This window comes from Micropterus salmoides, unplaced genomic scaffold (genome assembly GCF_014851395.1).
Source record: "Micropterus salmoides isolate LMB-PRFRI ecotype aquatic unplaced genomic scaffold, ASM1485139v1 Ms_hic_scaffold_14, whole genome shotgun sequence".
NCBI lineage: Eukaryota > Metazoa > Chordata > Actinopteri > Centrarchiformes > Centrarchidae > Micropterus > Micropterus salmoides.
The window spans coordinates 3,316,245-3,331,484 of record NW_024040485.1 but is presented as its reverse complement, the minus strand read 5'-3'; the positions used below and the strand labels follow the sequence as shown (position 1 = coordinate 3,331,484).

The following is a 15,240-nucleotide window of genomic DNA, read 5'->3' as shown; positions in this document are numbered from 1 at the left end:
ATCTTTAAACATGAGAGGCAGGGTTAAAACTCCTGTTACATCGAAGGGACTGCAAGTAAGATATTTATTGCGCAGATCATACCATAATACATCTATCAAGCTGATCAATGTACTTTTTGTTCTTCAGAACCAATGACTCAGTGATTATATTGCTGGTGCGGAGATGTTTTGACTCTCTGCCTCACTTTCTAGCCCGCATCGTATGGGCACTCAACTTCCCAATCTTCTGTTTAACGGAACTCCAAGTCACTATAACCTCCATACCTCCAGATGTGTGTCCTTCAGGGAATAATGAATCAGTAGGACTTAGATTTAGTTGGGTAAGGATAGTTTTAATTACTCAATACTATTAGCTATACTATAGCACTATTCTATATTTTTCTTATTGTCAAAAGATTCCATGAAACTGGCCTTTTCAGTCTGACTCCAATCCCAAGTTCCCAATGACGATCTTTAAAAACATCTCATAAATATATAGTTTTATGTTTAGAAAAGCCTTAGTCACTTCCTAAATCAGCTGGCCACTGTAGTTTCTAGCAAACATTTGTTGGGGACTATTTTCACCTGCGGATTATTCCACATTTGGTGCTCTACCATGTATTTTTTGCACCAGGGTGGAGTACATTAATAAACAAGCAGACCAAATATCAATTTCTTTTTCCCTTTATTATTCAATTGTTCTTTATTATTAAACAATCTGAAGTGACCAACATATCTGTCCTGCCTGCCTTTTTTCAGTCCACACAGAAGCAGTTGATGTTGCTGGGAGAACGTATTGTTTGTCGTTGTACTTCAAAACAAATGCCGATTTTAGAGTTATTTCTCCAACTTGTATGGCTGTGTCAATCTCAGCAATGCTCATCACCATTTATGATATTTCCATTCTTAAGCTCACTTTAAAAGCTCTGGTTGGCTTGTTTATTGTTCCAATCAAGAAAACAGCGGTGAATGATCACAATACCACATCTATGCAAGTCACTGGAAAAATTATTTAGGTGGGCAGCAATTCGTGGGAATGAGTATGTGGGATTCATGACAATGAACATGTCACCCAGTGCAACAGTGTGGCTCATTGATGTCTGCGGACAACAACAGCGCTGTATTGCTCAGTGGAGGAAGATATCATACACACACACGGTTGGATTTGGCCGTTTCATGGAAATATGACCATACAGAATATTGCCAGCATCATCCTTTAAAGGCTACAGGCACCATCTGACAAAATCCAAACAGACACTTAGCTAAACAGCAGCCAGGCTCTTGGTAATAACGCATCAAAACTTTCAAGAAAGACAAGAAAGTCTGACCCAAACATCACTCTAAAACAGATTTTACAGGCATTTCTGTAAGCATTTAGCTAATAACATATTGTTTTATGACATGCTTCCTCATATAAAGGAATAGTACAACTGTGTTCTGACAGCTACACACTAGACAGGAACACGAAATGTTGCATGCCAATGGCTGAAGGTTAAGTACATGTAAATTTGTCATTCTGCTTATCTGTGTCGACGGGATGAGGACAGAGGTGAGGAGGCATGTATGGGTGCAGTGTTCTGCCATCCTGGCAATTTAATCAGTCTCGATTTGATCAGAAGACGTGGTGACTGACACCAGGCGTTCATGAGTACATGTATGGCGAAAAAAAGTTAATCATATGACGTAGTAAGGTAAGTTTAGAATTAGGACTAGTCTTAAAAAGAAATGGGGCTAGGTCAAGTCTTAGATTTCCGAGATATTTTAATGATTTCACAGCAAAAGAAAAGTTAGGAGTAGGTTAAGGGAATAAATATTGTCGATTTTGAAGTCCCCATAAGTACAGCAGTACAAAAGGTGTGTGTGTCTCTTAGAGTTGCCTTTGTCAGGGTCCAATAACCACAAAGGTCAGCTGTGCTGTGGTGACGCACTTCACTGCACTGGAGGAACATGAATGTCTGGCTCACAGCCAAGCGTGTTTTGCTGCTCAATGGATTATTGTTGTGGCTAAGACTCTTATTTCCTTCTCCCTCAAAAACAGCCCGCGGGTTTCATTTGCTACCAAGCTCTTTCACATCTGTGGTTAATACATACATGAATCCCATTAGAATGGGATGGCCATTTGGTGTAGGAGTTGTTTGCATGCTGAAGCATGGGAGCTGACGGGAAAGAGGCTCAACAACTGCGCTAAGCAACACAAGTGATGTTCTGTTCAGACGCAAACAGTAGTTACAAATTTTATTTAAGTCATATTTAACTATTTTTTGGCAACTTAAGGGCAGTGGAAACACTCTGTAAACATGTTAGTTAACAGTTGCCTCATCACACATCCAGCAGACACATTAGGAGCATTAGGAGTCGCGTTTCTGTGACCTGATGAAGTCAACATTCAATCTCCTTTTTGGGCCTCCACCAAGTCCTGAGAAAAATATCTGGCCCTTTAGCTGCCAAATGTTCCACTTCCTTCACCAGCTAGTTGCATCTTTATCTGTCCATTTGTCAGAACAGTTGCATTATAGCTGAAAAGGTAATAGTCATCATTTCCCTTTATGTTGCAGTCACAGATTGCTGACACCTTTCCTTAAAGTTTTGGCTGATCGTAGTTAGATGACTAAAAAAAAAAAAAGATTTATTAATTCTATGGCTTATCAAATTGACGTGTTTTGCTGATATAACAAATGTATCAGTTGGTGGGAAAAAATAAATCCACAGGACTCTAAGAATTATATATAAAAGAATATTCTGTATCAGACCTGTGAGTTAAAAACCACAATAAAATACACGTTATTGGCTGCATAAAATAACGATTAGAGCAGATTTGAGTAAAAGACTGATTTCAAAATGAAAAGAAGAATAAACTTAAAGAACTTGCCTGTTTTTGACTGGATATAGACAAAGAAAGTGAATAACACTAACACCATAATCAGTATAGAAGTGACATAAAAATTTCAAGGACTTTAGGTTCAACCATCTCTTAGTAAAGCAGACAGGATACAGGGTGAACAACTTACCCACTGAATGCTGAACATAGCACCTCAAATTATGTGTCACAGTTACAATCATTTACAATTTCTCACTTTCAGGTGTGAGGGGGTAAAATGTGTCCAAACTTGTTTCGCCCCAATTTTGGTATCTAAAGAACCCGATCAACATCTGAAGCTCAGGTGTTTTCCAGCCTTCAAGCCAACATTCTGAATGAAACATTTCATTCCTATCTTCCATCTCCTCAGTTCTGATTATTATGGAAACTAAAAGAAATTACAGCACAGGAGTGAACAAAATGTGGGTACTTACTGGTAGGTCTGTGAAGGCAATACCTGCAGAGGAAGACAGAAAGTGTCAGCATGTTGAGTAGCAGCACATAGAAAAGTGAAAGGTAGAATTTTTACAGTGTAGAGAAACAAAAGAAAAGATGGTGACTGTAAGCAGTGTGCCCCTGTATTCAAAATAAATCTAATCTTAGTCTACATGTCAGTTTCTGCAGTTGAACAGTAGGTTATATGCAACATCCAAATACATTTGAACAGGAAGTAAAAAGTTTGGTCTTTCTCACTGGAACTTCAGCTGAAGTCAGTATGGCAGGCAGCGGAGAGGATATGTGATGACTGACCAGCTCTATGTAAACAGGTAGGTTAACCTGTAGCCAGGCAACCTGTACAGCAGTGCACATAAACAAATTCTGGTTCCCTGTCCTAACTTTATTTCTCCCAATAACATGGCTTCTTGTGAGCATGAAGGTCCCTGAATCCTTTTAGGTCTAGAATTAATTCTTTGTTGCCTTAACTGGGGCACTTGGGGTTTTAAATTTATTGTTAATGGTTTTGTATTATTAAAAAGGAAGAAGAAAAAACGGTATTTGGGGAAATGTTCCTTTTTGTCTCAGCCAGCTGATGGGAACTTTTAAGTGTCTGTTTTTGATTGACAGCAGTCAGTAGGCTCAGTGTCAGCAGGGAGCCAGAGAAAACGCACACTTGCACTGTAGCTTCAAGCCACGGGCAGATATTGTTGTTGGTGGTAGTGAAGAGTAAAGCTGATGATATACAGGGCACCTTTTTGAGCAATGTTGCTGGGCAATCCTGACTATATTTTGAACGGATAGCGGCGAGGCGGGGCAGGGGCATTACGGTAGTAATCTTTACAGCCGAATGACGTCACAACAATGGCAGCTCCCATGTAAGCACACATTGTAAATGGTAAACCACAAAAGGCAAAGTAAAGAATTAAATTAAAATGATACATACCAGTATCAAATAGTAAAACTTGTTCTGTGTGTAAATTGATGCAGAAATATTTTGTCAATGTCATTTAGGTAGCTGGTTACTGTAAAGAATCTCTGAAAGTCATCTTCTCTACTCAAAAGTTATTCAGGAAAATGTTAAAAAATGCCCAGAAATGTGAAAACATTTTGAAATATAGCCTACAACTTTTGAGGATTACCAACTGATGTAGTTAGAAGGTGACTCAGTTAACGAGTAACATATATTTATCACTTGTTTTTAATAAAATGGCCATCCTTTAAATTAACACCAAGTGCACTGCTGTGTGGTTAACCGTGCAGACACTTGCCAAAGTCATGGTCAGCCATGTTTATTGTTTACATTTTAGAGTCATGCACCGCAATGCACCACAATGCACCTGAAACGCTTTGAGGTCGGATCTAACCTGCATCTAACCAGACCCAAGTGACATCTGCAGGTACATTTGTATGTTTAATGTGGTGCAGCTGAGCAGCTAATTGTTCAAGTAGCCTGCAAACTGATGTCAGCAGTGCACTCCCAAGTAAATGCTTGTTTGATGGCTCGTTCAACAAGCTAAAGTGCAGAACAAGACGTGTGCTCATATGAGACTTTAGCAGGAAAGCTAATGTTGGTTGTTGTTCAGAGTTTGTGGCTCTCTTGTGGCGCTTAGCTGCTGTCTGCTGTTACGGTTTTATGCAGGATTTGATTGGCTATATCAAAATAAGGTCCTACTAATGGTTTTCAGTCAAATCAATGTAAAAATTGGAGCACCATCAATGTTTAGGTGGATATGTATGCTGTAGCAGACAAATTCAATTCAATTTCAGTTGGACTTTTAAGTTATTCGCATTATTTCATAGAAATGACCTCTTCTTAAATTTATTTAAGTTATTTACAGTTTTTTAGTACCGAGTAGTAAGCACCAATACATCATCATGACTGTGTACAATTTTCCACAGGTTGACACAACAGAACAGCAGCATTATGTATTTGGCTTTCAGTTTCTCCTTACCTAAGCTGTGGCCATTCTTTGTGTAGAAGCAGGTGTTGTTGATGAGGTTAACGCAGCAGCCAATCACGTCGCCTGTTGTAAACGTTGGTCCGTAGGGTTGCCCGGTGCCAGATGAGCAGAAGGAGTGTCCATCATCTCCGTGGTAACCGTATGAGTGCTTGTCCCAACCTGAGGGATGTAGAATTGTCCAGGCGGTGAAAAGGTGTGTAGGTGTGTGTGATAACGCTACAGATGGTTCATTCATTGACTACATTTAAAAAAAAACAACACACAGATGTTTGTTATCCCCGTGGGGACATCGCATTGACATAATTGCCTAGCCCCTTATCATATCCTTAACATCACAACTACATGCCCCACCCATACCATGAAACACAGCTGTAACCACGCATGCAAAATCATTAAAATGCAGCGTGAATAAACAGATTATGAAGAATAATGACTTTCAACAAACTTACACTGCCTCCTCAAATAACCAAAAGAAATGGCTTGACTAGAGAAAAATGTCAACCAAAATGCCTGCTGTGTGCTGATTGTTTTAACCATATTTTGGGGGGAAATGTGCAATTCTTTTGAAATTTTTATGAGCATAAAATACAACAGTTCCAATGTTTTTCACTGTTGAATTGTCTGAAAAGTGTGTAAAGATCATGCCTTTGATACCCATTTATTAACAGAGTATTTTTTTTTAATTTGCATATTAAATAGGTGCAACATACTAATATTGTAAAATTTCAAGAGAATTAAACACACCGGCAATTTCATGTGTTTGGGCTTTATTTCTCGGCCATCCATGCTGCAGCCTCTGCTGCAGCATGGATGGCCTAAGGGCTGTTTCTAAGTGGCAGGGTCCTGTGAGCAACTGCTGACTTAATTCTGCCATTGCCATATTCATCACTGGAAGAGAGCAGTCTACTCTGAACCAGTTTGGCATCAGTTCCTCACTATTAGTGAGTTTTCATCAGCATCTATGCATCAGCTGGGACTGCAGTTTGCTCTGTGCCTCCTGTTATCGTTGTACGAAAATGACTGCGGCTCCTGGGCGGGTCCAGTTCTCAGACTGGTGAGGGGGTGTCTGGGCTCCTGTGTGGCCTGATAACCTCTGTGGAGCGCAGAGCTGACATCTACCAACACCATCTTAATGGTACCATGCCATGGCAAAGAAAAGAAACAGCAGCAGCTCCTAGGCTGCAGAAATCGTTGCATACTGAAGTGGTTGATACCAGTTTTGAAATGGATTTTCTTTGTAATCTTTTTTTGCCTTCTTAAAGCACCTTTAGACCACATTTATTTAATGGAAGTACAAAAACATCTGGAGGAAAAAAATTTTTAGGACAGAGCCAAGCTAGCTGCTTTCCCCCAGTTTCCAGTATTTGTGGATCATAATAAATATGATCCACATCATAATTCTCTCAATTACTCAGTTTGTTGACTGGATTTTTGTTTCTAATATGTACTTCGATATAACCAGGAAAATGTAAGCTACTTTACTCCTCTAAAGTTCAAAAATGTCCCTTCAATATACAAAATAGTTAGTTTGCTATCTCAATTTTACAGATTAACTGATTTTTTAGCTTTGTTTTTTTTTGTTTGCTACACTGATTTTTTTTATTTTTATTTTTTTATAAATAGTGTACCTATATGCACGTGGTAGGAGGGAGAACACCTTCACTAAATGACTCTACCACATTAATTTTTCTGACCTCTACAGGCTTTTCACACGTGTGTAGAAATCCTGTACATCAGCTTCTCCAACAATAAGAAAACATGAATATGCAAACAGATCATTCATACAGAATACATAGAAATGAACAGTCTCTCACTCAGTCTCACCTACACCCAGTACAGCCAAGTCTAATCTCTACCAGACAATATGTTCACAGACAAAATAACACCCACTCAAATACAGTTTCAAAGTATAATATACAGTAGATACAGACAGTGAAAGAAATTCTTCTCACCACACCCAAAAGGCAGTGGCAATGAATACTGAGACAAAGCAAATGCACAAAGTGACATCTTACCAGGGAGTCTGTTCATGTTTACACCCTGAGCTGAGAGGCCGATGCCCATGTACCTGTGGGACACACAAATGACAATCTCTTTTATTTATTTAAAATTAAAGAAAAAAAAAAGTGACCAGCAACTGATCAGCCACCAATCTTGCTGATAAACATGCTCGTCATCTTCCATAATTGTCCACGGCCACGCTGACAGCCTGTGAGGTTACTCATCCAAAAGGGAAAAATGTTGGCTGGATGAGAAGAAAACAGAGACAACAACGCTGCAATTCATATATCGTCTTCACCAGCGGTGCTAACAGTTAGCAGATTTGTCATGCAGTATTTAGCAAGCTCAATTTAGCATATTGTGTAGTAATTAAACTTTGTTTATGAAAGACACAGTGACCCAGAAGGTAAGGTGCACACGCAGAAAGTGATTTCCATGTGCCCAGTGGGCCAGGTGCGACAGAAGGCCATGCTGCAAGACAATGAAGAATGCTGTGTTTTGTGTATTCTTCAGGTAGAAAAATCTTGATGTAATCTTGATTTTGTCTATACTTTGTATTTTAAAGAAAGCTTCATACACCAACCATAGCTCACCTAGCTCTGTGGAGGCCTGCACCATGTTGTCTTTCGCAAGCACAGACAACGCTTTAACCACTGAGTACATCTGAGGCTGACAGGAATTCCGTCATATATCTCAGTGACAGTCTAATGACTTAGACATTTTGACCTGCTGGAGGTGTTAAATGAAAAGTCAGGGGGATCACCACAGTGATTCTCTTGGGAGCATGAATATTTGTATTTTACATGCATTTCTCTCGGGGTTAAGTTCCAGACTGACAGACCAACTGACATTACAATCCCTAGAGCCAAGCTGCTAGTGTGGCTGAAAACTGCTCAATATTTAATTAAACTTTTGAATCAGATAGTTTGACGTCCTGTTTCCTAACCATCTAACATCACAACCAGCAGAATCCAATTAAATATGGGGACATTTTTTGGACTATCAAAAGTATTCAGACATCTTGGGTCAAGGGGGGTCAACTGGTTTAAACCAACCAGGGAATTCATGTGACTGGTTGTTATACTGTAAAATGAGGCCCTTTAGATGACTGAAGTCTCAATTTGGGATTACAAATTGACCTATAGCCCTGTGAGAATGCTTTCACTTCATGACATTTGTGTGGGTCATGCAGTCTCCCGTATGAATTTCTAAAAGCCTTATTGCTACACAGGGCATGGAATAAACCTGACTTCTGACTCCCAAACAATGCCTATCCAAACGATTATATCTATCCATGTATAGACTGACAGACAGACATGGACAGCATGCTCAAAGACATTTTATTAGAACTCTAGTATGAAGAGAATATGAATATGACTAATCTCCAGTGGGCCATCCTCTTTTCTTTAGATGATTTCTGATCAACCTGATGATTAAATCGGGGCTTTCTACAGGAGATCCACTCCAAACTACCTCCCCCGAATTCAAAGGACCAAATTCATAACATCGATTACTCAACACTTTACGGCAGTAAGTAAATATATGCATGTAGATTTGGTAAAATTGCTGGTAAGTTATGTCTTAAGTAACAAGCAGCTACAATGAGAGTCACAATGCTGCAGGGTTACAGTGCATATAAATCCAGATTAGATTAGACCAGTAGTTTGTTTGGCCTTTCATTGTTACCAAAATTAAGCTTGGAGCAACTCTCAACCTTGTGAAAAATTGCATATCATCCTGCGTACAAGCAGCTTATTAGTAATGATAGTTGAGTTTGTAGGCCATTTATAGGATTAACAATATTTAAAGTCCATTACCTCGCTAGTGGCCCCATGAAGCTCAAGTTTATCATACACCAGAAAACTGTAGAAAAGTTGTCCCTCCACTTTTCTTTCATCCATTTTGTTAGTGTGGCTGTAACTTTGGCTCAATCAGCGTACATCTCAACTGTACTATAAGATGAGTGCTAACATTAGCATGATCTACATCGGCATGTTCACATGTTGATATTTAGCAGGGCAACATGTTGGCTGTGTTCGAACAGGCTAAACTGCTGTCTTAGAAGGTGTTTAACAGGACAGCGAGGCATCGAGTGCTGTTCGAAACGGCTCCAACGATCTCTTCCGGTCTCCTGAGATGCCTTCAAGCTGCCCCAGTAACAGCCAGTTTTGAAGGCAGCATCGATGGTGACTTGATGCTGACTATTACCCATAAAGCAGCGCGGCCGCCGGAGCTTTCGAAAACTGGTCAAGATGATGATTGTCGTCAAAAGGAGATGACTAATATATGTTTTTAAAAGTTTTTAGTAGTTTTCTCGCTTTGATTTTTGGAAATCTAGCGAGAAATAAACACTGAACTATAATATCAGCCCGTGACTGTAACCAACCAAATTTGTTCAGTATGATTTCTGAGGCGTCTGATAGCCGTTTGGCTTTTCAATAGCTAGTTAGCTGATGCTATGGCTAGCTAGGGCGTAAGTGCTGCCCTAAAAGGCTGTTCGAAACTAATGTAAAACAGAGCTGCCATCACTTGAAAGTGATGCCTTCTAAGGCAGCTGTCTATTACGGTATCGAGGCAACGGCCTTCCGTTTCAAACACAGCCCCTAACATTCTAATGATTAGCATCTTGGAATTAGCATGTTAGCGTGCCAATATGCCTACAGATAGCAGGTTAATATTCTAACATTTAGCATATAACATTTTAGGCAATATTGTTTATTTCAGATTATAAGAAGCAACAAAATACAAAATCATAAAAGATAGAAACAAAAACATACATGGTTTTAGCTTACATTAGGCAAGGCAAGTTTATTATTACAACAAACATGCAACCTGTTGCTGAACATAACAAAAGTTTACATAAATATTTAGCATGTTAGCATGCTAACATAGACCAATATTTACAGGAATGCAGTTATATAGTGAAGCGATAGCCAGGTGAATTGTTGACCTGCCGGAGGCACTAATGATGCCAACGAATTCTTTGCAATTCATCCAGATTTCATGGCAATCACTTTAATAGTTAATTTAATAGATATTTTACTTTGGACTCAAGTCAGATAGACACTGCCCTACCTTGAGCCACACCGCTAACGTGGCTAAAAGTGTTTGGGTATGTTCTGTCCTTACCCATCTCGGCCTTTGCTGATGATCTTCACCTCGAAGTAATAGACCCCACAGGCTGCTGGGATGGGATGAGTGGCCCGTACAGATGCTGCATCTTTAGGGGTTTTGCCATGACCTTCAGGTGAGAGTAAAACACAGACACAAGAGCAACATGGTGTGGTCACTACAAATAGATACTGGATAATTATTTAATAATACAGGGATAGAAATGCTGTTCTACAGCTGCTTCGGCTGATTATCACCAATTTGAATTTCCCTTGTGTTTTCAATTTCCTCGTCATACTTGTTTTTGAAGTTTTAAACCAAGGGGACTGTTGACCATACCCTGCAGTTATTTCCCTCCAGTACTAGTCTGAGCAGATTAAAGGTTTGTGCAGACTACATAACTTTCAACGTCGGACGATGGCCATTCTGTTCACACTACACAACTTGCCGTCTGGTGACGGGAGTCTCAAAGTCATTGTGACGTTCACACTAAATGACTGATCGGTGACAGGGGGTCACACACTACATGAGCTGACAACGGCTGTGTCACCCGATGGCTGGTCTCCAAAGCACGTTTTGTCAAGAAAAAAAAAAAAAAGTGAAGCGGGAAATGGCATGAATGTAAACGCAAAACAGCTGTTGTTTGTTATTATAAAGATAGCAATTAAAAATACAAAGAATATTGGTGAAAGAATGGATTAGCACATGCAGGTAGCAGGGATTGTCTGTGCTACAGAGAGTAAGAAGTGTTTTGCAGTGAAAAAGTAGCTGTCTGCTCTCATTGGCTGGATGTGGATGTCGAATCGGCCGACTCCTCCAGATATCAGATATTTGGCATGCTAGATTTCTGGCTGGCGTCAGCGATGTTTCAGGGAGCCATTTTGATGCGTCGTTGAGTAGTTCACACATAGCGACTGGCGGCCGCCGATCAATTGCTGACTTACCACTGATTACAGCCTGACTGTCACCGAGCTCGTCGACCGGCAAATCTGGCTTTAAATCGTGTCGTGTGAACTAGGCTTAAGTCAGACAAAAGGTGGGACTTCTTCAGAGACTCTATACCAAAAACATTTTACAACCTAAGTTGTGTTGTAAAAAGAAAACAACATGAAGCCAAATGAGTGCTTGTCCCATTACTTTTCCAGGAAAAAGTCTATTTAGTAGCTCTTTGTGCACAATAATTGCATAATTTACTGCTAATTTCATACCTGGTTTTTGGTCTGACTAATTTCCACATGAAACAGTGTTGGGGTAGAATATAATGTGGGGAGGGACTTTAAAATAAGTATAAGTTAAAAAAAATAAAATAAAGGCTTAGTGATGCCAAAATATGCCATGGCATATTTATGCATACCCTTGATCACAAGAAGTGTCAGTGGTCATAATATTATCACCTTAAACGCTCTGAATGTGGACCTCCTGGGTTCTGGGCTATGAAGTAACTTGTCCTGTCATTGTGTAAAGCTAACGTTGTAGCTCAAGCAGCTTTAATACACAGCTGTCAACAGCATTATTAGTGGTCATATCAGAAATGTTTAGCTTACACTGTTGGATGCTACTTAGCAGCAATTTGTAGTTATTACAAATAAGTGGAGAACTACGTTGCTAGTTTTAATGAAGTTCTACATGTCATGTTGATTATAGTTGGAAATACCAAGTAATGTCATGTATAACAATGATAATATCTTAACAAATGTGACCTAATCTGTCAGCAACTGCATCCCTTTATCTGATTGTTTTGGGAAAGATCATTTTGCGATTATGTTAGATACAAACATATCTACAAAAATAAAAACTCTAGTAAAAAAAAAATCGGTTAAATTAATAGATGTAAATAGACTAAAACGCAACATGTCACATCCATTTTACATTTGTTCTTGTGACAAAATGGTTGCCAGACCACCTTTCAGGTGAGGAAAACACAAATACAGTCTCACCCACAGAACTTGCAGGCCTACTCAAAACTAAGGTTGCAACATCATTAATTTCATTTTCAGTTAATATAATACTGTTTTATAAGTTTAATATATAAAATGCCCATGTCATGTCCAACCAACAGTCTCAACCCTAAAAGACGTTCAAACTTACAAAAGAAACCAAGAAAGCAGCAAATTATTTCCAACTTTTGAGAAGCTGGAACCTACAAATGTTTGTCATTTTAGCTTGATTAAAAAAAAAAAAAAAAAAAAAAAAAAAAAGAGAAATAATTAATTGTTAACGATTGTGTCAAGTAATCGATCAATTGTTTAACTGTGATAGCACCTTATATGAATACATGTGACAAATAAATTTGATTGATTTGACTACTTGATCCTCAGTCATTGTGAAGTCTCATGATGAATAAGGTAGTGCAGTTACTGTGTTATTGTCTTATTTAGACTTCATCTGCAATCCCAAACGCTCTTGGTATATGTTAATCTGATATTGTCATTATAATACTTTTTCCTACTTTCTCCCATACAATATTTTACAAGATATTGCATTGCTTATTCGCTCTTCAGATATGTTCTCTAGAAATGTGAACTATATCACCACGTGCACCTGGCAGATGTGTGACATCATTGCAAACAACTGTTGTTCTTTTCTAAAAACAAATGTTTCAAAATTCAGGACTGATAATGATAACTGGAAAATAGCGAAAATGCTTGTCACAGTTTCCCAAAGCACAACTGACATATTCAAATCTTGTTTTGCCAAACAAACATTCCCAAACCCAAAGTTATTCACTTTATTTTCAGTAGCTGGAACCAGTGAATATTTGGCATTTTTGTTTAAAAAGTGACATAAGCGGTTTATTGCTTATGAAAGTCGGTGCAGATCAATCAACCAATCATTATCAAGCAATAATTTCTGCTCTAGTTCCTATGACTGTATTATAACATTTTAGGCAAGTGACATTTGTTAAGTGGCCATGACATAACAAGGCATTTAATGATGGATACTTGTAGATGATAGTAGATAACAACTGTTCTCCATTTTCAGTTCATTTATGTCAACATGATTCAGATTCCATCCCATGAGTGCCAAAACACTAGGACATTTGACATAGCAAAACCTAGTTAGTAACAGATGGCCTGAGATTTTCAGCTTAACACTGCTGTGGCAATACAAAAAGTGTGACTGTTTCAAGTGGTTATCGGCCCTGGTGGTGGTTTATGTAAAAGTTTCCATTGAATGTTTAAGTTACTCAGCATCTACATACCTGCTATAATAAGAGATGCAGGTGAATGTTGAAGAGAGCCAGAACCTTCTAGTTGTAACAAGAAAAAGTGCGTGCAGAGAGCCGGTCAGACCCAGAATAGTAGAACACACCCAGGAAGCACAGTTACACCTTTTCTTTTTTTTTTTGTCTTGCCTTTTCTTGTAGGCCTGCACCAACCCCCCTTGATAGATTTGCTAAGCAACTAGTCAACCTGAATGTCAGACAAGACACTTGATATTAAACCTTCAGCAGCAAAGAACTACCTAGGTCTACCCTGTCATCAATAACTAACGTTACCTCACTGGAGTAATTTAGACTAACGTTAGACATGACATTCGACAGTGTATTTCCTGTCATTTAATTACCTAATGACGCTACATTAGCCTACCAAAATTGCTGTCTAGCCCTTGTCTATTTTGGCTACCATTAATAAGTGAGATGTGTTAATGGATGATTGTACATCTACGTGTAATTTGTTATATTTCAAAAGATGGCCTGACAGATCATCCGCCTTGAAAGCTTCATAGTGCCAGCTAAGATCGCAGGCAAACTGGTTAACAGGGTAGCAGGGAAGCTAACGAGCTAGTAGGTCAGTGTTGGCTCTGGATACACCTCGCCAGCTGGTCGGGTTGCAAGATGTCCTCGATCTTGTTGTTGATGAAGCCACTAGCCTAGCCTAGTTTGTTTTTAGCCCCAACGGCAGCTGGCTTTGATCAGCTAACCGTCAAGCTAAGCTAAGGTTAGCAAAGTTGGCGTTAGCATTGGGCAATAAAGTGCTAAACTTGAGTGTGTCTTTGTGTCATACCTTTATAGTGTACACGGAGGTTGTTCTGAGACAGTCCGATGTAGCTAAACTTGTCCTTCGGGCTCCAGGACCGAGGAAGCGGAGTCTCATTTTCATTAACGGCTGGATAGAGAAGTCGGAGTCGCTGGTTGAGCTCCTTTTCCTGCTCGTTCAGAGCCGAGTCTCCGTGGACAACAACCGACATGAGAAACCCACAGCCCGATGACTGTCCAGACATAGCTACGACACGAGTTTTAGTAAATTGGCTTGTCAGCAACAAGCCAGAGACACTTGTGTCAGTCAAGTTTTAAAGGGAGGTTTAGCAAAGCTAGCTAGCTAGCAGGCTAAGCTAACTGGCTTTGCTGGTTGTAGAGAGGCAGCCAGAGCTGGTTAGCCGAGTAGCTAACCTGGCTAACGCGTTTAGCTTGGCCAGCAAAGGCAAAGCGATCGCTGAAATGGCTCAGGTTGACATTAGCTGACACAAAGCCACAAATAGAGACGCCAGAAGAAGACTGTCTGCCACGCAGGCTCAAAAGAAAGTAGTTAAAAGACAGAGGAGACGGTTGTTGTTGTGAACAAAGTAACAACTAACGTTAGGGTAGACGGATCGACAAAGTATAATGAGCTCAGCTAGCCTCGATCTTTTGTTTGTTGTCGGAGCGTTATCCGCAAATCTGATTGGCTGAGAGCAGCTCCACTCACTTCCTTTGGGAATGTGAAATACATACACAGAATGACCAGTGAATGTACAGCAGATAGACGGCGTTGTGTTAACACAGGATTAGAACTAACTTATCACTCGGTTTAGAAGGTGGACATAGTCGGCGAGTCGTCATCAACATCAGTATTATGTATTCATCATCTATTCATAAGTATTATTTATTTTATTATTATTATAAAGTCATTT

General features: G+C 39.5%; 1 protein-coding gene across 2 annotated transcripts in view; it reads right to left on the bottom strand.

Moving 5' to 3' along the window:
* The window catches only part of ranbp9 (RAN binding protein 9), a 29,907-nt gene extending 14,896 nt beyond the window's left edge, over nucleotides 1-15,011 (bottom strand). Inside the window, exons 1-5 of one of the 2 annotated variants that reach the window (XM_038717240.1) lie at nucleotides 14,355-15,011; nucleotides 10,366-10,477; nucleotides 7,251-7,303; nucleotides 5,227-5,394; nucleotides 3,271-3,293 (exon numbers count right to left, since the gene is read on the bottom strand). In XM_038717240.1, coding sequence (XP_038573168.1) covers nucleotides 3,271-3,293; nucleotides 5,227-5,394; nucleotides 7,251-7,303; nucleotides 10,366-10,477; nucleotides 14,355-14,571 — 573 coding nt within the window. In that variant the 5' untranslated portion in view covers nucleotides 14,572-15,011. The remainder of the gene's footprint in view (nucleotides 1-3,270; nucleotides 3,294-5,226; nucleotides 5,395-7,250; nucleotides 7,304-10,365; nucleotides 10,478-14,354) is intronic. The other variant, XM_038717239.1, reaches the window with a different exon arrangement.
* Nucleotides 15,012-15,240: the final 229 nt, after the last annotated feature.